We start from the raw sequence: 25,669 nt of genomic DNA, 5'->3' as shown, positions 1-25,669 counted from the left end.
AGTTTCTCCTTGAGGAGAGCGCCAAGTCAGGAGATGGACATTTCTAGACAAGGCAATGGTTCTTGGGGAGAAAATAGTATAGTATAGTATGCAAATAGCCACTTCAGAGGAAGAGAGCAGGGTCTCCACTGCTACCTATTGGAGGTAGGAGTCCTAGCAGTTAATATCAACAGTTTAAAGAGTAAAATTGTGGGGTTTAACCATGTTGGCAGCTGTCTGTGTATACATGTCTGACCTTTTCACTTACTTTTCTCTAACAGCTTGGCTCACAGTTACCCAAAAGTGCTTTTTCCAGCATGCTCAGACACAATTCAGTGTTGCAGAGACTGGACCTGCGAAGTTGTTCTGACTGGTTAACAGATGAGGAGCTACTCCCAGTCATTGGACAGAACCACCAGCTCCTTCATATCAATCTGAACAGCTGCGTCCAGTTGAGCCGTCAGTCGTTGGTGTCCGTCTCGCTCAGCTGTCCCCACCTGCGGAAGATCTGTCTCGGCCACTGTGAATGGGTGGACTGTCTTTCCCTCCGCAGTCTGGCAGATCACTGTAAACATTTGGAGGCTGTTGACCTGACAGCTTGTCGTCAGCTGAAGGATGATGCAATATGTTACTTCGTGAAGAAAAGCACGCAAATGAAATCTCTCTCGCTAGCTGTCAATGCAAACATTAGTGACGCCGCCGTGGAAGAAACTGCTAAAAATTGCAGAGACTTGGAGCACCTTGACTTGACTGGATGTCTGCGTGTCAAAAACGAATCTATTAGGTAAAGGTGATTTTCATCTACTTATACAATTACTGACACGTTATGCTGAATGGCCACTATTAGACACCTGCCTGTACGTAAAACACACACTACCTGCCTGTTAGTTTTTAGGCCCATAGTAAAAAGAGAAAAGAAAAATGGTTCTGGAAAGACCCTTTAAAGCTCATTTAAACCAACAATCGTCCCATGTAAATGTAGCAGCAATTACCTGTAGAATAAGAAAGATGCTCATTCGGCCGGTGATTGGATTTTTTAAGTTGGTATAAAAAATCTTCTTTATTTAATAGATGTACATGGGGTCTACTGCTGGTAGCATTTATTTATTTCTTATGCTTACTTATGTAGCACCATCGTATTCCAAGGCGCTGTCCAGAGATTATTATAGCTGTCCCCTTCTGCTGAAACCCACACAAACTCGGGGAGAACATACAAACTCCTTGCAGATGTTTTGCTTGGCTCGATATGAACCAAGGACCCTAGTGCTGCAAGGCTGTAGTGCTAACCACTGAGCCACCGTGCTGCCCATACAGGCCATGATACTCAATGGGGACAGAGCGATAATATTAATGATCAAGTAAGCAGGCTAATAATTGAGGGCCGATTTGACTTGCATGTTTGGTGCTTGGTAATGGTGTAGGTAGACCAATAGAGTCAGACACAATAAGACACTTTAAAGGGGACCTGTCAGTGGATTCATGCTGCCCAAACCGTGGCTAAAAAGAATCCAAGCATGACAGACAGACTAGTTTGTCCCCAGTGGAAATCCATATAACCACAGGAAAAAAAATACAGGCATTAGTCCGATTTTAACCCGGGATCCAAGACGGGATCAGAGTGAGTTTCAAAATTGGTCTGGTGCCTCCCTGGCTGGCCTAAGATTGGCAGGTCTCTCCTATGGTTGTACATAGGGAGAAGCTGTCCGGGGATGGTGCTGGACTAGTCTTGCCACTAGTGGAAACCCACACAACCGCAGCAGGCACCTATAGATGTTGTCTGTGCTAACCACTGCACAGCTGTATGGCATGCGATGAAACATGGCGCCATTCTATGTAGTGTAAGAAGCATCTAGTGGTCACAGTCACAATCTGCCCTGGTACGTCTGCCCAGAACTCCATTAGATGGGTTACGTTAGAAAACGAAGAGCAGCTTCTGAATTTCTGCTGTATGATGTATGGACAGCTGTTAGAAATAAGCCCACATCTGCCTGGTGGAAAGCATTTATTTGCCTTGTAACAGACGGTGTGATTCCTACCCAGTGACAACGAGCTGGAGGCAAATTCTTCTGTATTCGCTTACAACGCAGTTTTGTGAAACCATTAAATAAGTTATCACAAAGAGTGTGGGTTTTAAATCCTGCATCCGGGAGACTATCCATTAATATTTTATACGTTTATATAATAACTTATTTACAGGATGGGAACTGTAATGAGTTATTTTTCACCACTTGGGAATCTGTATTTACATTACTAAATATTTGTTACAATATAACATTTGTTATAACGACAAAGCTTAATACTAAAAAATATTCCACAGAACTGAGGTATTGCTGAAGATGGCAGAGTTTGATTTATTATACACGGTCTGAGGATGCAGGACTGGAAATACAACCAGATCAAGCCCCACATCTCATGTAACAAGACCATGATTCATCTGAGAAACTACTTGTAAGCGACTTATGACAATTGGGTACAGAAGTCAGATGTGGCAGCTGAATATAATATGTTGGGCTTCATTCAGACAGCTCTCTTATTTCTTTTTTCTACTAGTTAAAAACTGTTTTTCATCAGTGAGCTGGATCCAATTTTCATCCATTATTATATGAAAAAAAGTTTACATTTTGGAAATTTCCTTTCTATTAGACCAGGGGTGGGAACATCTGGCTTTCTCCTATGTTATAAAATACCACCACAATCAAAATGGGTGCATGAGGTATCTTAAAATTCAAAGTTTATTAAATTAAACAATTTAAAAACACGTATGCCGTACCTTAAAGGGAACCTATCACTCCAAATATCGAAGATGAGCTGCAGCCACGGGCATCAGGGGCTTATCTACAGCATTCTGTAAATCTGTAGCTAAGCCCCCGATGTATCCTGAGAGATGAGAAAAAGAGGTTAGATTATACTCACCCAGGGAAAGTCCCGCTGCGGTCTGGTCCGATGGGTGTCGCGGTCCGGGGCCTCCCATCTTCTTACGATCACATCCTCTACTTGTCTTCACGCTGCGGCTCCGGCGTACTTTGTCTACCCTGTTGAGGGCAGAGCAAAGTACTGCAGTGCGCAGGTGTCGGGCCTCTCTGACGCCGCCTACGCACTGTAGTACTTTGCTCTGCCCTCAACAGGGCAGACAAAGTACGCCTGCGCCGGAGCCGCTGCAAGAAGACAAGAAGAGGACGACATTGTATGAAGATGGGAGGCCTCGGACCAGACCGCGACGCCCATCGGACCGGACCGCAGCGGGACCTCCCCTTGGTGAGTATAATATAACTTTTATTTCTCATCTTTCAGTTTACATTGGGTCTTATCTACAGCATTACAGAATGCTGTAGATAAGCCCCTGATGCCGGTGGCCGCAGCTCATCTTCGATTTTTGGGGTGACAGGTTCCCTTTAAACAGAGGGACCCCACCCTGACGAAGTAGGGTGAAATGCACATTGGAGTGCCAAGACCACATGCTACATTAGCTTGACAATCGTGTAAGTGTTGTTTAATTTCTTAATCATATATTTTTGCCACCAGGGCTTTGATTGAAATGTACTATAATGGTTCCACTTATCTATGAGGTCATATTACAATGTATTTGTGATATGTAAAATAGACATTTGACATATTAATATAATTAATGTGGTTCTCCATTGGGTTACTCTGTTTAAGATATATTTATTTTTAAATTGTTTAATTTAATAAACGTTGAATTTTAAGAGACTTCATGCAGCTATTTTGATTTTGGTGGTATTCTATGATAGAGGTGGGTCTCTGGTTATGTGGTATAGAGACTGATGCTCTTATATGTTGGTAGTCCTTTTCTATTTTATGTATACAGCAGAGCTTCAGTGTATCCTATGTGATGTTTATACAGCAGTGTCTCCCTGTCTTCTATGTGATCTATACAGCAGTTACAGTGGTTGCTTTTTGATCTTTATACAGCAGTCTCAATGTCTCCTATGTGATGTGTATACAGCGGTCTCGATGTCTCCTATGTTGTGTATACAGCGGTCTCGTTTTCTCCCCCACTGCTTGAGTTCTATGTTACTTGAGCAGTGATAAAATTCCCACTGTGAGGACACATCCAGTGTACTATGCATCTGTGTTTGGAACCACTTACGGCTGCGAGCCATTAACAAATCATCTGTGCTCCAGACTAGCTGACGTAAACCTGACAAAGCATTTGTGAGTACCAACATCATTACCACCTAACATCACATTTCTCGCCAAGAAAAACAGCTCCTGCCATTACATTAGAGTTGAGTAATTAAATGTTTTACCAATTATAGCACAGTAACAATTAAGTTATTTTGAATGGCACCCAATGAGGTTATATAAGTCAAATGGCCCTTGGTAGAAAAAAAGCTTCCTCAGAGGGAATTAGACAGTAAATATCAGTCAGCACTCTAATGACATTCAGATGGCAGCCAAGTGCTGTCCGCTTTGTGACTAGAATTTAAAGAGCAAAAAAAAATGGAGTATATGTCCAAAATTAGTTACATAATACTTTAATAAGTTACAAAAATACCAACAACATTAAAGCAAATTACTTTATAAAAACCATTACACTCAGTTTCAGACAGAGAAAGGTAGCACAGACCAAATAACAGTGCAGCTCACTACTGATGCCATATACAAAAAATCTAGTGCATAGTGCAATGGATAATACAGGCACTGAACCGGGGAACGTATGGGACCGTATAGGAAAGTGTAATAAGCCCTGTACACAGGCTCGTACGCTCACAAAATCAAACAATCCCATCCCCGGATTCTTACCCAGATGCTGGCGTCAGAATTGAACCACACCGTTGCCCCAACGCGTGTTTCGTGTCGGCTTCGTTGGGGCAACGGTAGTAGGTAGTAGTAGGGGCCTGAGGACAGAGCCATGAGGACACTTACAGAATTAAAATAATAAACAACAATATTCCTCACCTGTCCACCGAGAAGATAATGCATTTCTCCTGAGACACGTCCAACTCTGCCACATCTAGATGGCAGGCTGCATTGTTGCATGATGCGACTATATAGCCTGCCATCCAGCAGAGACACTAAGCAGCATGTGATTGCTCAGCGTCTCGTTGCGAACTCCTTCCACCTCACCGCAAGCTTAAGAAAGTTCACACTCTCGCGGTGCCATCAGCAAGGTCTTGCAAATTACCAGCCAATTAAGTCAGTTCAACTCACTGACGTGAGTGTGAGCGCCATGGGAGAAGTTATAACTGTACGCCCGCTGACATAAGATGAACTGACTTCAATGGCTGTAAAGTCGCAGGACCTTTCTGATGGCACCGTGAGTGTGAGAACTTTCTCACACTCTTAGTTAAAGCACTTCACAGTGAGGCGCTGAGCATAGTGACTGCAGACTTGTACCCCAATCCTGAACAACCCCTTTTACTTTACTCTGTGTATTTCTATGCATGCACAATGTTAGTACTGCAAAACACAAGTTTTTTTTTTTTCATCTGAAGAATGCGCTTATTTATATTGCGATGGATTGTACCCTAATTGTCCAGTTTCTCCCAAGATTTATAGTAATGGTTTACATTATTCTCATTTGTTCAAAGCAAAATATTTTTGTTTTTTTTCCCTCTACAGGACTCTTGCCGAGTATTGTGCCAAGCTGAAATCACTGAAAGTAAAGCATTGCCATAATGTGACAGAATCTAGTCTAGGAATCTTGAGGAAAAGAGACGTTGCCTTGGATGTGGAGCCCCCCTTACAACGAGCGCTGGTTCTCTTGCAGGACGTTGTTGGATTTGCACCATTTATTAATCTTCAAATATAGCAGTATTTGTAAAGCTAGGCCACCAGTTATCTCATCTACCCCACAACCCATAACACTACCACGCCGGCACAGTCTGCAGCCAGACTTTACAGCAGCAGTAAACATTTTAAAAGGTGGTGTGAGGACGGAGAACATTACTTTGTGGCTGGAGGCAGCGGAGATTTACTGCCATAATTCAACAGGAGGTTGATAGTGATTATTAGCACATCAAGATCTTTGATTTGTTGACCTTTTACAGAGCAGGGAACAGCAGCCTGCCCCGCCGGTGACACCACGGATGGTTTTATTTATTACTGCAGAGCAAGATCAGACATATTTACACAGTATCATTCACTCCAGCTAACTTTATGCAGCGAATGAAGCGTGGCCCGGCCGCTGACTAGACTATCAGGATAGAGTATTAATATGGATAAAGCGTTTGGTGAAAATATTTTGTTCTTAATGATAATGTTAAATATGAGTTAATAAAAAGAAAGTATTATGTGAAGCCCGAGTGTGGATTGTTTGCATTGTAACAAATGACAGAATTAATGTACCATTTGTATAGACACACAATGGTGGTAGTGGGCAGCTATTCTTCTAAGGGAACAAAGTAACAAGACAATAACCAAACATTTTGTATATAGAAGAACAAAAATACATAGCAGCGTAGGATCTTATTAGAGTAGGGGGCTTCTCTCCTTGGAAGCTGTTATATACGACTGGCCAGAGAGCAGAATATCCCGACACAGGAGAAGAGTAGAATGCTCGAAATCAGGGGTCCCCAACCTTTCTGACCTTGAGAGCCATATTCGGCTCTGAGAGAGGGACGCGAGCCACATCCAGCTCCTTCCCCACTCACAGTAGTGTCACCCAGAGCCCCCCATTACTGGTATAATGACAGCCAAAGCTTTTCCACTGAAATCACACAAGGACAGTACGCCAAGCTCCAGGGTTTCCTATCTTACCCCACTCTGATTTGCTCTTCTGTACAGGGCTACACACAAGTTACCATCTAGAGATCTGCTCTTAATAGATCCTTGCTACACCTGCTGCTAATGCACCAAGCTGGCAGACAGCCGCGAGCCACAGATCACAGGCCCGCGGAGCCATATGTGGCTCTCAAGCTTCAGGTTGGGGACCCCTGCTCTAAATTTTTCAATGTCACACATCATTATAGGCTTCCTTATCCAGCTTATTTTATAGCGCCTGCGCTATTACTTCCGCTCCAGTGCGCTTGCTCACTTCTATGCTAATATATTAATTATACATGCATAAATAATTCTTGGAAAAGTTCAGCATCTAGGTAAGAGGTTGAGTATAAGATGTCAAAATATCTGGTTCCCAGCCATCTAGATGATATCAACAGTTTGTTAGCAAATTTCCAACCTACAGGTAACAGAGAAATAACAAGAACAGGCGGTGAATTCCGATGGGCGTCGCGGTCCGGGGCCTCCTATCTTCGTACGATGACATCCTCTTCTTGTCTTCACGCTCCGGCGCAGGCGTACTTTGTCTGCCCTGTTGAGGGCAGAGCAAAGTACTGCAGTGCGCAGGCGCCGGGAAAGGTCAGAGAGGCCCAGCATCTGCGCACTGCAGTACTTTGCTCTGCCCTCAACAGGACAGACAAAGTAGGCCTGCGCCGGAGCCGCAGCGTGAATACAAGAAGAGAACGTCATCGTAAGAAGATGGGAGGCCCCGGACCGCGACGCCCACCGGGCTGTGCTGGATGCCGAGTGCTGCTTAGTCACTACAACACACAAAAAAGCTCTCCACCACTCCTGTGGTGAACTATTAACTCCCAGCATCCCACAGCATCTGCAGGACATGCTGGGAGTATAGTTCTCACATGGGATCTTAAAGCAGCACTCCAGTGTTATTTTTCAGTGCTGGAGTGGTGCTTTAAATATAATCCCTGTCCCCACACTCTTATACCCACCCTTCAGCATCTTCACATAGTACTGTACAGGCACCACACTGGTCCCGCAGCACCATCTTCCAACATAATAGCGTACTATTATATATAATAACACCACATAATAGTTTTGTTATTTATTAAATATTTTGCCACATTTTTTTGCTTCCGATATTTTTTTCTAATCTATGTCTTATAGTCCGGTGCATCTTATAGTCCGAAAAATATGGGAAAGATACTATTTAACAAAAAAAAATTGTGATGTAATTTCCCAGTCCAACCCCTTCTTTTACATACTCCATTGAAGAATATTGTTTATACACACAGATATATCGATAGATAATATCAAGCCCGATGTTAAGTAATAAACATAATAAAATGGTACATAAAGAGTTAAATAAAGCCACACACACAAAATTTGCATTAAGCCGGGGTCACACTTGCGAGAAACTCGCACGGGTCTCGCACCTCAACACCCGGCACTTGGACTGGAGCGTTCAGCTGCATAGAAATACATGCAGCCGCACACTCCAGTCCCGAGTGCCAGCGGCAGTGCCGGGTCTTGAGGTGCGAGACTCACAAGTGTGACCCTGGCCTTAAACGCAGTATCTGTTTTAAAAAAAAAAAAATAGCGTGGGCTCACGTGCAATTTTTCAAACCAGAGCGGGAAAGCCAGCGACTGGAGGCCGATGTTGATAGCCTGGGAACGGGGTAATACCCATGGAGCTTCCCAGGCTATTAATATCAGCTCACAGCTGTATGTTTAGCCTTTACTGGCTAATAAAAGAGGGGAGCCCCCCCCAAAAAAGATGTAGGGTCCCCCTATAATTAATAACCAGAAAGGGCTATGCAGACAGCTGCGGACTGATTAATAGCCTAGGAAGGGGCCATGGATATGGCCCCCCTGGCTACAAACATCAGATTTCAGCCGCCTCCGTCTTCCCACATTCCCTGTAGCCGTGGCATATGGGGTAATATTTGTGGGGTTGATGTCACATTTGTATTGTAAGGTGACATCAAGCCCCGCTTAGTAATGGAGAAGTGTCAATAAGACACCTATCCATTACTAATCCTATAGTTGTTAAGGGGTTAAATAAAGATACAGCTAGAATTAAGTATTTTAATGAAATCAAACACCACAGTTTCCCATCTTTATTGTACTCCTAATCCATGAGACGGCCTCGATCTCCTGTGAAAAATAAAATAATAAACCAACACAAATGTTTCTATGTAATCCATTTAATGAGTGTCCCACGACGATCTCCCATGTAGATCTGATGTGACCGCTCTATAGGGGCCTCCGATGACACACTGACCGGAGATAATACTCCCTCTGTATCTGGAGTTCGTGCTCTCACTTTAAGGCACTACAGCTGCGTGAGAATTTTCTGACGCAGTGGTGCCGCAAGTGATAGTATGAACTCAGGTGACCTCTCTCCCAGTGGCGGAGCGATACACTGCGGAGAATTACGGTACCTCCTGTCAGTATATTGCTGGAGGCCCCTGTAGAACGGTCACATCTTCCAATGTAACAGCAGTACACGGAAGATGGTCATGGGACACTTGTTATTAAATGGATTACATTAGAACAAGGAGTATACTGTTGGTTTATTTTGCAGGAGATCGAGGGCGTCGGGGATTAGCTGCTTGAGTATGTACTGTATTTTTTTTTGTTTTTACAATTGAACACTGACATCGTCTGATGGGACTACTACTGTCCCATCATTGGCTAGTGCTGTCACTGTTCTATGTGACAGCAGACATAGCCGGATGGGACTAGTAGTCCCATCGGACAATGCCTGCCTACACACAGATCCGCGCACACACACAGCCGTGCACACACACACAGCCGTGCACACACCCGCAGACCCCTGCAAAAACACCCAGATGCACACAGACACGCACATCTCCGCTCACACACTCTTCCTCCTGCCTTTCTGCAGCGTTTTTCGCACGCACATCCGCAAACTTTTTTACAATTGCGGTTTTGCTGTTGATTTGATTAACTCAATGGAAGTCAATAAGTGCAGAAACGGTGCAGATCCGCAAAAAGAATTGACATGCTGTGGAAAATAAAACGCTGCAAATCCACACAGATTTTTCCACAGCATGTGCACACCAATTGTAGATTTTCTATTGATCAACATTGGTTGTGCACTACACTGCGGATTTGATGCAATTCCGTGCGTCCAAAAACGCTGCAGATCCCCATAAAATCCGCAACGTGTGCACATAGCCTTACTGTGCATGCCTGGTCTCCGCTTACTACTGCAAAACACCACGAGAATTCACCCACGCGCTGCCAGAGCAGCACAAAGTGAAGTCCCCGCTGAGTTGCTGCTATTCAACCAAAAATCTATTAACCCATTTGGACATTAAAAGTTTAAAATTCAACACATTTAATTGCCCAAATATGTTTCACCCAACCCAAAGTGTGATTCTAGAAGCAAAAGTCTCATCCTTTTCCAGAAACACACTTTAGGTCTGGTGCTGATGTGATGTGTGGATCCATGCAAGTGGAGTGAATATAACACATGCTTTTTACATGCAAGGATCCTCGCATCACAAGTGTGTGGGGCCCAAAGAGCTTTTATAATAAATTGAATAATGCACAATCATAGCAATTACATAAATATAATGTGTAAACCCATCCTTATTCAGGTCAAGCTTTGGAGGCAGAGTCTTAGGGAGATCGACAGTGGTATGTAAACGTTTTTGCACCTTTTGTAAAAATTACTGTCATTGTGACCAGTTAACCCCTTCATGACCTTGGGACTTTCTGTTTTTCCGTGTTCGTTTTTTGCTCCCCTCCTTCCCAGAGCCATAACTTTTTTTTATTTTTCCATCAATATGGCCATGTGAGGGCTTATTTTTTGCGAAACAAGTTGTACTTTTGAACGACATCATTGATTTTAGCATATCGTGCACTAGAAAACAGGAAAAAAAGTGCGGTGAAATTGCAAAAAAAGTGCAGTCCCACACTTGTTTTTTGTTTGGCTTTTTTGCTAGGTTCACTAAATGCTAAAACTGACCTGCCATTATGATTCTCCAGGTCATTACGAGGTCATAGATACCTAACATGACTAGGTTATTTTTTATCTAAGTGGTAAAAAAAAATTGCGCTATTTTTCATGATCTGGGCTTATTTTTTGCTTGCCGAGCTGGTGTTTTTAATGATACCATATTGGTGCAGATACGTTCTTTTGATCGCCCGTTATTGCATTTTAATGCAAGGTCGCGGCGACCAAAAAAATATAATTCTGGCGTTTCAAATTTTTTTCTCGCTTTGCTGTTTAGCGATCAGGTTAATGCTTTTTTTTATTGATAGATCGGGCGAGTCTGAACGCGGCGATACCAAATATGTGTAGATTTGATTTTTTTTAAATTGATTTATTTTGAATGGGGCGAAAGGGGGGTGATTTAAACTTATAAATTTTTTAAATTTTTTCACATTTTTTTTAACTTTTTTTTTTTACTTTTGCCATGCTTCAATAGCCTCCATGGGAGGCTAGAAGCTGGCACAACGCGATCGGCTCTGCTACAAAGCAGCGATCATCAGATTGCTATGCAGCAGAAATGCAGGTGTGCTATGAGCACCGACCACAGGGTGGCGCTCACAGCTACCGGGGATCAGTAACCATAGAAGTCTCAAGGACCTCTATGGTTACTCTGCAGAAGCATCGCTGACCCCCGATCATGTGACGGGGGTCAGCGATGCGCTCATTTCCGGCCGCCTGGCCGGAAGCGCCAGTTAAATGCCGCTGTCTGCGTTTGACAGCGGCATTTAACTAGTTAATAGCGGCGGGTGAATCGCGATTTCATCCGCCGCTATTGCGGGCACATGTCAGCTGTTCAAAACAGCTGACATGTCCCGACTTTGATGCGGGCTCACCACGGAGCCCTGCATCAAAGCGGGGTATCTGACCTCGGACGTACTATCCCGTCCGAGGTCAGAATGGGGTTAAAGATTAAATGATCTCTAAAAGGCCTAAAGTTAGAGATGACACATTTCATTTGTATTTTAGGTCAACAAATATATTTTTTATATTTTAGAAATTACAAAAAGAAAAAAAAAGGGCTGATGCAAAGGTTTAGGTATCCTTGGAGACTTGTGTGCTTAGATAACTTTGACCAAGGTTTCAGACCTTAATTAGCCTGTTAGGCTTCTTTCACACTTCCGTCTTGAGACGGCCGTCATAATTCGTCGGCGCGACGTATCGACGGATGTTGTAAAGAGATTGGCAAACGGATGTAACGCATCCAGTAACCTGACAGATCCGTCGAATTTGGTAGTACCTGAATTTTAATGCATAAAATGAGAGAGAGAAGTTTTTTCCCGGACTAGAAAATCCTTCCAGGTATGCTCAGAATGAAAAAATGGGATACGTCACTGGATTCCTGTGTTTGACTGTCAGCTACAGACCCGTCGCTGAATGATTTTCCGATGTGCAAAAAAAGTTCCTCTGAACGTTTTCTCCGCCCGACGGACCGCTATGTTCCAACGGATCCAGTGCACGACAGATGACACTGATGGCCATCCGTCACAATCCGTCGCTAATACAAGTCTATGGGAAAAAACAAAATCCAGTTTTTTCTAAAATCGACGGATTTCGACGAGAGGAAAAAGACGGAAGTGTGAAAGAGGCCTTACGGTTATGGCTTGTTCGCTTTCATCGTTAAGAAAGGTCAGGTGATGCAAATTTCCCAGCTTTATTAAACTTCAGCCTCTAACCTTGTGCCAAAGAACAGTAGCCATTGGTTCTTCTAATCAGCTGCCTAGCACTCTGAAAATGAAAATGGTGGACGCTCACAAAGCAAAAGAAGGCTATAAGAAAATAGCAAAGCGTTTTCAAGTTGTCCGTTCCTCAGTTTGAAATGTAATTAAGAAATGTCAGTTAACAGGAACAGTGGAGGTCAAGATAAAGTCTGGAAGACCAAGCAAAATTTCAGTGAGCTGCTCGTAGGAGTGCTAGAGAGGCAAATCGGAACTCCTGCTTGACTGCAAAAGACTTTCAGAAAGATTTAGCAGACTCTGGAGTTGTAGTACATTGTTCCTACTGTTCAGAGTCACCTCTCCTGCATCCTCACCATAAAATTCAGCACCAGAAGTATGCAATGACCCAAGCTATAAACCTGTCCCACTAATTAATCCCTTTAGTGAACACAAAAAAAGGCAAAAAAAGATGCTTTATCATCATACCGCCAAACAAAAAGTGGAATAAAATGCAATCAAAAAGATTAATGTAAATAAAAATGGTATTGCTAAAAACGTCATCTTGTCCTGCAAAAAAAAAAAACAAGCTGACACACAGCTTCATCAGCGGAAAAATAAAAGTTATAGCTCTCAGAATAAACATACAAAAATACATTTTTTGTATAAAAGGTTTTGTGTAATTAACAAAATATAAAAAAATGGATATAAATGTGGTATCGCTGTAATCATACTGACCTGAAGAATAAATCTGCTTTATCAATTTTAGTACACATGGAATGACATAAAAAACTATTCCTGAGTTGCTATTTTTTGTTGATTCTGCCTCCCAAAGATCAGAATAGGTGACTACTCGGCCGAAATCTGAAAAATTATAGCTCTCAAAATATGGCGGTGCAAAAACTAGTTTTTGCAAAAAAAAAAAAAAAAAAAAGCATCTAATGTACCAAACACAAAAATCCAATTATAACTCTGGTTTTGTTGTAATTGCATCAACCCGAAGAATAAAGTCATCTAATCACTTATAGCGCACAGCTTAAAAAATTAAAGAAAATAATGCTGTTGATTTGTTCATTCTGCCTCCCAAAGATCGCATTAAGGCTCGGCTCACATTTATCCTGCGAAGCGCTTGTATCGGGGTTGCTGTGTAAATCTCTGAAATACGTGATTCAGATGGAACCACCAGGGGAAGATTCTCTATAATGAGGCAGATGGAGACACTGGACGCCGTCTGGCCTTTCATTCAGCAGGGACCATCTTTTTAGGCATGCATAAAAGCACGGTTAGCCCCAGTTTTGTGCACTTCTAAAAAAAAAAAAGACATCGCTGAACAGCGGTAACTGCTGCCTCATTATAGTGAATGGATCCTTCAGGGTTTAATCTGAATCACGTTATTTGAAGATTTAGATGGAAACCCCAAAGTAAGTGCTCGATGTAGATAGCAGGATAAATATGACCCCAAAATGTTATGTAAAATGTTTCTAATAAAAGCTTTAACTCAGTCCGCAAAAATAAATCCCCACTCAAGTCTGTCAATGGAAATATAGGGGCTTCCATGTTACTGGTAGAACAAGGGCTCTGAAAAAGCAAAATGGCTCCTCACCCCTCCAAAAAAATTCAGCAAATTCTGTGCTCCCAAATCCAAATGCCCCCTCTCTTCTGAGCCCCATAGTGTGCCTAAAACTACATTTAGCGTTCATACGTTTGTCATTTCTGCAGTGATTACAGCCCACCTAATTTATGGGTGCGTGTCTCCAGAAGCATGAGCTGGGCACAATGTGCTGGTCTCTACAACATACTGGTCACTACAATGTACTGGTCACTAAAACGGCAGTTTTCAATTTTCACTCGCCAACCTCCACAGCTGCTTGTTTATGGAAAACACCCATGGAGTCAAAACAGTCACTACACCTCTATCCCAAAGGGGTATAATTTCCAAAATGGGGTCACTTGAGGGGGGAGTTCTGCTCTTCAAGCACTTAGGGGCTCTTTATATGGAGTCCGCAAACTATTCTAGAGTCTTGATCTATGGCTAAGCAAAACTGTACAGCCACATATGGGATATTTCCACATTCAGCAGCAATTGTGGGAACAATTGTAATGACATTTTTACCAATTTCCTTGTGTGAAAATGTATAATCTGGGGTTGAAACTAAATTTTGGTTGTAAAAATGTAATAATTTTTTCTTAACTGCCCAATGGTATAAAATTATGTGCCCTCCCTGTGGTCTCAATATGATCACTGCACCCCTAGATGAATTCATTGAAAGGCGTTTGTAAAATGTTGTCTCTTGTGGGCAGTTCTGCTGTCATAGCACCTCAAGGGTTCTGCCAATGTGACATGGCACCCTCAAACCAGTACAGAAAACCCTGAACTCCAATATGGCACTTCTTCCCTTCTGAGCTTCCCACCGTGCCTCAAAATTAGTTTTCGATCACATATGAAGTATCAGTGTACTCAGGAAAAATTGCACAATGTGGGGTTCTATTTTCTCCCGTTACCCATTTAAAAAAAAATAAAAATTGGTGCTAAAATAAAATTTTTGTGGGAAAAAATTTGATTTTTTTTTATTTTCACAGCTCAACGTTATAAATTTCTGTGAAGCACCTGGCGGTTAAGGTGCTCACCACAAATCTAGATACATTCTTTGAAGGGGCTATTTTCCAATGTGATGTCACTTGTGAGGAGTTTCCACTGTTTAGGCACGACATGACACCTGCACCTCTATTCCATCAAAATCTGCATTCCAAAACGTTACTCCTACCTTTATGAGCCCTGCCGTGCGCCCAAACAGTAGCTTTCAATACATATGGGGGATCTGCATACTAGTCAGGAGAAAATGCATAACAAATCTTAAGGTCCTTTTTCTCCTGTTACCTTGTGAAAATAAACAATTTGGGACTAACAGAAAATTCTTGTGGTAAAAATGTGATTTTCTTTATTTTCACGGCTCAATGTTATAAACGTTTGTGAAGCACCTGGGCGTTTAAAATGCTCACCACACATCTAGATAAGTTTCCTGAAGTTCCTAGTTCCAAAATGGGGTCACTTGTGGGGGGTTGCCACTCTGTTTAGGCACATCAGGGGCTCTCCAAACGCAACATGGCAACCGCTAATTATTCCAGCATATTATACATTCATAAAGTCAAATGGCGCTCCTTCCCTTCCACACATATTGTGTATTGGAATGCTCAGTAGAAATTGCAGAACAAATTTTAGGGTCCATTTTCCCGTTACTCTTGTGAAAATAACAAAATTTAGGTCTGAAATATATTTTTTGTGAAAAAAAGTTTTTGTTCCACATTCTAAAAATTCATGTGACGCACTTGAAAGGTTAGTAAACTTCTTGAATGTGGTTTTGAACGCCTTGAGGGGTGCAGTTTTAGGATGGTGTCACTTTTGGGTATTTTCTGTCATATAGGCCCCTCAAAGTCACTTCAAATATAATGTGGTGCCTTAAAAAATGATTTTGTAAATTATGTTGAAAAAATGAGAAATCAATGGTCAACTTTTAACCCTTAACTTCCTAACAAAAAAATATGTTTCAAAAATTGTGCTGCTGGAAATGTTATGGGAAATGTTATTTATGAACTAATTTTGTGTGATATAACTCTCTAATTTAAGGGTATAAAAATTAACAGTTTGCAAGTTTTCACCAAATTTTAGTTTTTTTCACAAATAAACACAAGTCATATTGAATACATTTTACCACTATCATGATTTACAATATGTCATGAATAAACATCAAACATTTTTTTGAAAAGCGAAATCTTATACATTTATCGTGCTACATTTGAGTCTCAAACCCCGCCAACAAACTGTTTGTTAAAAAATTGCAGTTGTATATTTATACTGCAGTCTCGTACGTCCATCTGAGGTGTGCAAATTTGCTTGGCATTGCAATACAGTAGTTTTTTTTGAGCAGTGATATTTTATATTGTATTTATCATGATTAGTGTTGAGCGATACCGTCCGATACTTGAAAGTATCGGTATCAGATAGTATCGGCCGATACCCGAAAAGTATCGGATATCACCGATACCGATACCCGATACCAATACAAGTCAATGGGACACAAATATCGGAAGGTATCCTGAAGGTTCCCAGGGTCTGAAGGAGAGGAAACTCTCCTTCAGGCCCTGGGATCCATATTACTGTGTAAAATAAAGAATTAAAATAAAAAATATTGATATACTCACCTCTCCAGAGGCCCCTGGACATCACCGCTGGTAACCGGCAGCCTTCTTTGCTTAAAATGAGCGCGTTTAGGGCCTTCCATGACGTCACGGCTTCTGATTGGTCGCGTGCCGCTCATGTGACCGCCACACGACCAATCACAAGCCGCGACGTCATTCTCAGGTCCTAAATTCCTAGAATGAGGAGTTTAGGGCCTGAGAATGACGTCACGGCTTGTGATTGGTCGCGTGGCGGTCACATGAGCGGCACGCGACCAATCAGAAGCCGTGACGTCATAGAAGGCCCTAAACGCGCTCATTTTAAGCAAAGAAGGCTGCCGGTTACCAGCGGTGATGTCCAGGGGCCTCCGGAGAGGTGAGTATATCAATATTTTTTATTTTAATTCTTTATTTTACACAGTAATATGGATCTGATACCGATTCCCGATACCATAAAAGTATCGGATCTCGGTATCGGAATTCTGATACCGCAAGTATCGGCCGATACCCGATACTTGCGGTATCAGAATGCTCAACACTAATCATGATACAGTTGAGCCTCAAAACTAATAAAAAAAGGAAATTGTTAAAATTATAGTTACAGTGCCTACAAGTAGTATTCAACCCCCTGCAGATTTAGCAGGTTTACACATTTGGAATTAACTTGGCATTGTGACATTTGGACTGTAGATCAGCCTGGAAGTGTGAAATGCACTGCAGCAAAAAAGAATGTTGTTATTTCTTTGTTTATTTTTTTTTTTAAATTGGGAAAAGTCTTTTCAGAGGGTCATTTATTATTCAACCCCTCAACCCACCAGAATTCTGTTTGGTTCCCCTAAAGTATTAAGAAGTAGTTCAGGCACAAAGAACAATGAGCTTCACATGTTTGGATTAATTATCTCTTTTTCCAGCCTTTTCTGACTATTTAAGACCCTCCCCAAACTTGTGAACAGCAATCAAACATGGTCAACATGGGAAAGACAAAGGAGCATTCCAAGGCCATCAGAGACAAGATCGTGGAGGGTCACAAGGCTGGCAAGGGGTACAAAACCCTTTCCAAGGAGTTGGGCCTACCTGTCTTCACTGTTGGGAGCATCATCCGGAAGTGGAAGGCTTATGGAACTACTGTTAGCCTTCCACGGCCTGGACAGCCTTTGAAAGTTTCCTCCCGTGCCGAGGCCAGGCTTGTCCGAAGAGTCAAGGCTAACCCAAGGACAACAAGGAAGGAGCTCTGGGAAGATCTCATGGCAGTGGGGACATTGGTTTCAGTCAATACCATAAGTAACATACTCCACCGCAATGGTCTCCGTTCCAGACGAGCCCGTAAGGTACCTTTACTTTCAAAGCGTCATGTCAAGGCTCGTCTACAGTTTGCTCATGATCACTTGGAGGACTCTGAGACTGACTGGTTCAAGGTTCTCTGGTCTGATGAGACCAAGATCGAGATCTTTGGTGCCAACCACACACGTGACGTTTGGAGACTGGATGGCACTGCATATGACCCCAAGAATACCATCCCTACAGTCAAGCATGGTGGTGGCAGCATCATGCTGTGGGGCTGTTTCTCAGCCAAGGGGCCTGGCCATCTGGTCCGCATCCATGGGAAGATGGATAGCACGGCCTACCTGGAGATTTTGGCCAAGAACCTCTGCTCCTCCATCAAGGATCTTAAGATGGGTCGTCATTTCATCTTCCAACAAGACAACGACCCAAAGCACACAGCCAAGAAAACCAAGGCCTGGTTCAAGAGGCAAAAAATCAAGGTGTTGCAGTGGCCTAGTCAGTCTCCTGACCTTAACCCAATTGAAAACTTGTGGAAGGAGCTCAAGATTAAAGTCCACATGAGACACCCAAAGAACCTAGATAACTTGGAGAAGATCTGCATGGAGGAGTGGGCCAAGATAACTCCAGAGACCTGTGCCGGCCTGATCAGGTCTTATAAAAGACGATTATTAGCTGTAATTGCAAACAAAGGTTATTCCACAAAATATTAAACCTAGGGGTTGAATAATAATTGACCCACACTTTTATGTTTAAAATTTATAAAAATTTAAATGAGCAACAAAACTTTTTGGTTTGTAAGATTTATGCATCTGTTAATAAATCCTGCTCTTGTTTGAAGTTTGAAGGCTCTAACTTATTTGCATCTTATTAAACCTGCTAAATCTGCAGGGGGTTGAATACTACTTTTAGGCACTGTATACTGCAGTCGCAAACGTCTATCTGAGGTGTGCAAATTTACATGGCATTGTAATACAGAATTTTTTTTATGAGAAAAATTTTATATGGCATTTATCATACTAAAGTTGGGCCTCAAAACCCCCAGAAAAGAAATTGTTAAAAAAATTGCGATACTTAAACTGCAATCTCATATGTTCATCTGAGGTGGGCAAATTTTGCTGGCATTGTAATGCTACGTTTTTTCAGCAGTGACTTTTATACGGCCTTTATCATGCTAGACTTGGGCCCTAAAAAAACAAAATAAAAAAAATCATTAAATTGTATTGCTATATTGATACTGAAGTCTTATACGTCCATCTGAAGTGAGCACATTTTGATTGGCATTGTAATACTGCAATTTATTCTGCAGTGCTATTTTTTATAAGGGATTTATTGTCCTATAGTTGGGACTTAAATCCCCCCCCCAAAAAAAAAATTATTTGGTTACAAATAGCATTGCTATATTGATACTGCAGTCTTATATACGGTATACGCTTCAGGATTTCCTCTTTTTGGTGTTGTCCTCCTCCTCCACCAACATTTCAACAGGGTAATCATGATACCCTCGCCATAAATTTTAACCCCTTTCAACCATCCGAGGTACTTTTCTGTCCATGTGACCTGGGACTTAATCCCCATGGACGGAATAGTATGTCACATGCGATGAGGAGCATGGCTGATTGTGGCCGGGTGTGAGCTGATTCTCACACGGATGTGATCGCGTTGTTCTGAGGTTCTCCCTGTCTGCAGACCCCTGGATCCAAGATGGCCAAGGGGTCTATCTGGGTCCTGCAGGGAGGTGGCATGTCAGTGCCTGCTAAGAGCAGGACCTGAGAAGCCTCCTTTACTTCCTGTCAGTTCGCTGATCTGACACAGTGCTGTGCAAAGTGTCAGATCAGCGATCTGACTTTATACAGTGATGTCCCACCCTGGGACAATGTAAAAAAGTAAAAAAAATATACTGTATAAAAATATTTAAAAAAAAAAAACCTAAATAAAGAAAAAAAAATTGTTCCAATAAATACATTTCTTTATGTAAATAAAAAAAACAAGAAAAGTACACATTTAGTATCGCCGCATCTGTAACGACCCAACCTGTAAAACTAGTTATTCCCTTCAGTGAACACCGTAAAAAAAAACAACAAATAAAAAACGAGGCAAAAAACAATGCTTTATCATCTTACCGCCGACCAAAAAGTGGACTAACACACGATCAAAAAGACGGATATAAATAACCATGGTACCGCTGAAAATGTCATCTTGTCCCGCAAAAAACAAGCTGCCGTACAGTGTCATCAGCAAAAAAGTAAAAAAAAGTTATAGCCCTCAGAATAAAGCGATGCAAAAATAATTATTTTTTATATAAAAGTTTTATTGTATAAAAGCACAAAAACATTAAAAAAATGATATAAATGAGGTATCGCTGTAATCGTACTAACCCGAAGAATAAAACTGCTTTATCAATTTTACCAGACGTGGAACGTTACAAATGCCGCACCCAAAAGAAATGAATTGCTGTTTTTTGTTCATTCTGCCTCCTAAAAATTGTAATAAAAAGCAGTCAAAAAATGTCATGTGCTCGATGGTACCAATAAAAACGTCAACTCGTCCCGCAAAAAACAAGACCTCACATGACTCTGTGGGCCAAAATATGGAAAAATTATAGCTCTCAAAACGTGGTGGTGCAAAAACTATTTTTTTAGTGTGTGACAGCTGCCAAACAAAAACCCGCTATAAATAGTAAATCAAACCCCCCTTTATCACCCCCTTAGTTAGGGAAAAATAATAAAATAAAAAAATATTTATTTCCATTTTCCCATTAGGGTTAAGGCTAAAGTTAGGGTTGGGGCTTAAGTTAGGGGAGGGTTGGGTCTAGAGTTTCGATTACGTTTAAGGTTGGGGTTAGGGGTGTGGTTAGGGTTATGGTTGGGGTTAGGGGTGTGTTTGTTAGGGGTGTGGTTAGGGTTGGGATTAGGGGCGTGATTGGGTTGGGGTGTGGTTAGGGTTGGGATTAGGGTTAGGGGCGTGATTGGGTTGGGGTGTGGTTAGGGTTATGGTTAGGGGTGTGTTGGGGTTAGGGTTGGAGTTAGAATTGGGGGTTTTCCACTGTTTATGCACATCAGGGGCTCTCCAAACGTGACATGGCGTCTGATCTCAATTCCAGCCAATTCTGCATTGAAAAAGTAAAACGGTGCTCCTTCCCTTCCGAGCCCTCTAGTTTCCAAAATGTAGTCACTTGTGGGGGATTTCATCAGGGGCTCTGCAAAGGCAACAGACCATTCAATCAGTCTGCATTCCAAAACGGTGCTCCTTCCCTTCCGAGCTCTGCCACGCGCCCAAACAGTGGTTTACCCCCACATATGGGGTATCAGCGTACTCAGGACAAATTGTACAACAACTTTTGGGGTCCAATTTTTCCTGTTACCCTTGGTAAAATGAAACAAAATTGGATCTAAAGTAAATTTGAGAAAAAAAGTTAAAAGTTCATTTTTTTTAAACATTCCAAAAATTCCTGTGAAGCACCTGAAGGGTTAATAACCTTCTTGAATGTGGTTTTGAGGGGTGCTGTTTTTAGAATGGTGTCACTTTTGGGTATTTTCTATCATATAGACCCCTCAAAGTGACTTCAAATGTGATGTGATCCCTAAAAAAAAATGGTGTTGTAAAAATGAGAAATCGCTGGTCAGCTTTTAATTCTTATAACTCCTTAACAAAAAAAAATTTTTGTTCCAAAATTGTGCTGATGTAAAGTAGACATGTGGGAAATGTTACTTATTAAGTATCTGTGTGATTTAAGGTTATGAAAATTCAAAGTTGGAAAATTGCGAAATTTTCCAAATTTTCGCCAAATTGCCGTTTTTTTCACAAATAAACGCAAGTCATATCAAAGAAATTTTACCACTAACGTGAAGTAAAATATGTGACAAGAAGACAGTCAGAATCACCGGGATCCATGGAAGCGTTCCAGAGTTATAACCTCAAAGTTCTCTCCTCCGTCCCCCAGCACCTCCTCCCTCCTCACTTATCTCTGCTGAAGACTTTGCCTCATTCTTCAAGCAGAAGATTGATAACATCAGAGACAGTTTTGGTCAACAAGCCCCAGAGCCCTTCCTCCCAACTTCCCTACCCTCCACCTCCAAAACCAACTACTCCACCATTACAGAAGATCAACTCGCCACTCTACTCTCAAGATCGCATCTCACCACCTGTGCACTTGACCCGCTCCCATCCCACCTCATCCCAAACCTCACCACAATCTTCATCCCAACCCTAACCCATCTCTTCAACCTATCACTAACAACTGGTGTTTTCCCCTCAAGCTTTAAACATGCCTCCATCACACCTATCCTCAAAAAGCCCTCTCTTGACCCATCCTCTGTATCTAGCTATCGCCCTATATCACTTCTCCCCTATGCCTCAAAACTACTGGAACAACACGTCTACCTTGAACTGTCCTCCCATCTCTCTTCTTGCTCCCTCTTTGACCGCTTACAATCTGGCTTCCGGTCACACCATTCCACTGAAACTGCGCTAACTAAGGTCACCAATGACCTCTTAACCGCCAAGAGCAAGCGACACTACTCTGTTCTCCTCCTCCTCGACCTGTCGGCTGCCTTTGACACAGTGGACCATTCCCTAACATTACAGACCCTCTCATCCCTTGGCATCACAGACTTGGCCCTATCCTGGATCTCATCATACCTAACAGACCGGACATTCAGCGTCTCCCACTCACACACCACCTCCTCACCTCGCCCCCTCTCTGTCGGAGTCCCACAAGGTTCAGTCCTTGGGCCCCTGCTCTTCTCCATTTACACCTTTGGCCTGGGACAGCTCATAGAATCTCATGGCTTTCAGTATCACCTCTATGCTGATGACACACAGATCTACATCTCTGGACCAGATATCACCTCCCTACTAACCAGAATCCCTCAATGTCTGTCCACTATTTCATCCTTCTTCTCCGCTAGATTTCTGAAACTTAACATGGACAAAACAGAATTCATCATCTTTCCCCCATCTCACGTGACCCCCCCAACGAACCTATCCATTGCAGTAAATGGCTGCCCACTCTCCCCAGTCCCACAAGCTCTCTGCCTCGGGGTTATCCTTGACGCTGATCTCTCCTTCAAACCACATATCCAAGCCCTTTCCACTTCCTGCCGACTTCAACTCAAAAATATTGCACAAATCCGTTCATTCCTCAACCAAGAATCTGCAAAAACCCTAGTCCATGCCCTCATCATCTCTCGCCTTGACTACTGCAACCTCCTGCTCTGTGGCCTCCCCTCAAACACTCTCGCACCCCTCCAATCTATTCTAAACTCTGCTGCCCGACTAATCCACCTGTCCCCCCGCTATTCTCCGGCCTCTCCCCTCTGTCAATCTCTTCACTGGCTCCCCATTGCCCAGAGACTCCAGTACAAAACCCTAACCACAACCTGTCTCCCCCTTACATCTGTGACCTCATCTCCCGGTACTTTCCTACACGCAACCTCCGATCCTCACAAGATCTCCTTCTCTACTCCCCTCTTATCTCCTCTTCCCACAATCGTATACAAGATTTCTCTCGCGTATCACCCCTACTCTGGAACCCTCTACCACAACACATCAGACTCTCGCCCACCATTGAAACCTTCAAAAAGAATCTGAAGACCCACCTCTTCCGACAAGCCTACAACCTGCAGTAACCACCGATCGACCAAACCGCTGCATGACCAGCTCTACCCTCACCTACTGTATCCTCACCCATCCCTTGTAGATTGTGAGCCTTCGCGGGCAGGGTCCTCTCTCCTACTGTACCAGTTATGACTTGTATTGTTCAAGATTATTGTACTTGTTATTATGTATACCCCTCCTCACTTGTAAAGCGCCATGGAATAAATGGCGCTATAACAATAAATAATAATAATAATAATAAAGTGACAGTGGTCAGAATTGTAAAAATTGGCCCAGTCATTAACATGCAACACCCTTGGGGGTTAAGGGACTTTCAGATGCCCGCATTGACAATTTTTAGAGGACTACCTCGTATATATATATATATATATATATATATATATATATATATATATATATATATACACACACACACACACACACACACACACACACTCACTCACTCACATATACACACACACCACAGGAGAAAGTTTTTTTTTTAGCAGTCTAGGATACCCACTCCTTAACCCCTTTCCGATGTTGGGTGTAATAGTATGCCCACGTCGGACTCTCCCTATTCAGCTGACATGTGCCCGCAACAGCCAAAGGTGAAATCTCGATCCACTCACGGCTATTAACTAGTTAAATGCCGCTTTCAATCTTTGACAGCAGCATATCTAACTCACGCTTGCTGGAAGCGTGTCCCCCATCATATGATCCCGGGTCACCCTCTATCGTTGTCATGGCCAGATTGCTATAAGCGCCACTCGGTGGTCGGCGCTCATAGCAAGTGAGCATTTCTGCTACACACTTGCGATCTGATCATCGCAGAGGCGAACAAAGTACTGCAGCTTCTAGTCTCCAATGGAGACTATTGAAGCATGCAAAAGGTAAAAAAAAAAAAAGAAGTTTTTAAAAATATTAAAAAATCTAAATCATTCAAAATAAAACAATAAAAAAAATCAAATATACACATTTGGTATCGCCGCGTTCAGAATTGCTCGATCAATATAAAAAAAAAAATTAACCTGATCGCTAAACGGCGTAACGAGAAAAAAAGTCAAAACAGCAGAATTACGTTTTTTTTGGTCGCCACAACATTGCATCAAAATGCAGTAACGGGCGATCAAAAGATCATATGTGCACCAAAATAGTATCATTAAAATTGTCAGCTCGGCATGCAAAAAATAAGCCCTCACCCAACTTCAGATAATGAAAAATGGAGACGCTACGGATTTTGGAAAATGGCACAATTTTTTTTTTAACAAACTTTGGATTTTTTTTTCAACACTTAAATACAAAAGAACCTATACATATTTGGTGTCTGAACTCGTAATGACCTGTAGAATCATAATGGCAGGTCAGTTTTAGCATTTAGTGAACATGGCAAAAAAAAAAAAAAAAAACAACTGTGGAAGTGCAGTTTTTTTTGCAACTTCACCATACTTGGAATTTTTTCCCGTTTTCCAGTACATGATATGTTAAAACCACTGGAGTCGTTCAAAAGTACAACTTTTCCAGCAAAAAATAAGCGCTGACTAGGCCATGTTGACCCAGAAATAAAAAAGTTATGGCTTTGGGAAGAAGGGGAGTAAAAAAACGAATACACAAAAACTACAAACATTACAGAGTGATCTATTTCAAGTGCTTATTTCTATTAATGTTGATGATTATGGCTTACAGCCAATGAAAACCCAAAAGTCATTATCTCAGAAAATTAGAATGATTAACAAAAAACACCTGCAAAGGCTTCCTAAGCGTTTAAAAAGGTCCCTTAGTCTGTTTCCGTAGGCTCCACAATCATGGGGAACACTGCTGACTTGACAGATGTCCAGAAGGCAGTCATTGACACATTCCACAAAAGGTCATTGCTAAAGAAGCTGGCTGTTCACAGAGCGCTGTATCCATGCATATTAATGGAAAGTTGAGTGGAAGGAAAAAGTGTGGTAGAAAAAGGTGCACAAGCAACTGCCACATTAAACTAATCACTTTTTACAGGGCAAATTCAAATAGATTCTTTTCTATAATACAGCTTTTATCTGCAAATCCTCTACAGTGAGGTGTGGCAGTGTAAGGCTATGTGCACACGTTGCGGATTTTTCCGCACCGTTTTTGCAAAATCCGCAGGTAAACTGCACTGTGGATTACCCGTGGATTTACCGTGGTTTTTCTGCGCATACCACCTGCGTTTTTACGCCGCACCGCTTCCTATTATGGAGCAGGTGTAAACCGCTGCGGAATCTGCACAAAGAAT

General features: G+C 42.2%; 1 protein-coding gene across 1 annotated transcript in view; it reads left to right on the top strand.

Moving 5' to 3' along the window:
* The window catches only part of FBXL15 (F-box and leucine rich repeat protein 15), a 49,041-nt gene extending 42,798 nt beyond the window's left edge, over nt 1-6,243 (top strand). Inside the window, exons 4-5 of the mRNA XM_077259188.1 lie at nt 261-763; nt 5,563-6,243. Of these exons, the coding sequence (XP_077115303.1) occupies nt 261-763; nt 5,563-5,752 (693 nt within the window). The 3' untranslated portion in view covers nt 5,753-6,243. The remainder of the gene's footprint in view (nt 1-260; nt 764-5,562) is intronic.
* The last annotated feature ends 19,426 nt before the right edge of the window (nt 6,244-25,669 follow it).

The sequence above is a fragment of the Ranitomeya variabilis genome, chromosome 4 (assembly GCF_051348905.1).
Source record: "Ranitomeya variabilis isolate aRanVar5 chromosome 4, aRanVar5.hap1, whole genome shotgun sequence".
Classification (NCBI taxonomy): domain Eukaryota; kingdom Metazoa; phylum Chordata; class Amphibia; order Anura; family Dendrobatidae; genus Ranitomeya; species Ranitomeya variabilis.
The sequence above is the reverse complement of the archived record's forward strand: the minus strand, read 5'-3'. Positions and strand labels throughout refer to the sequence as shown.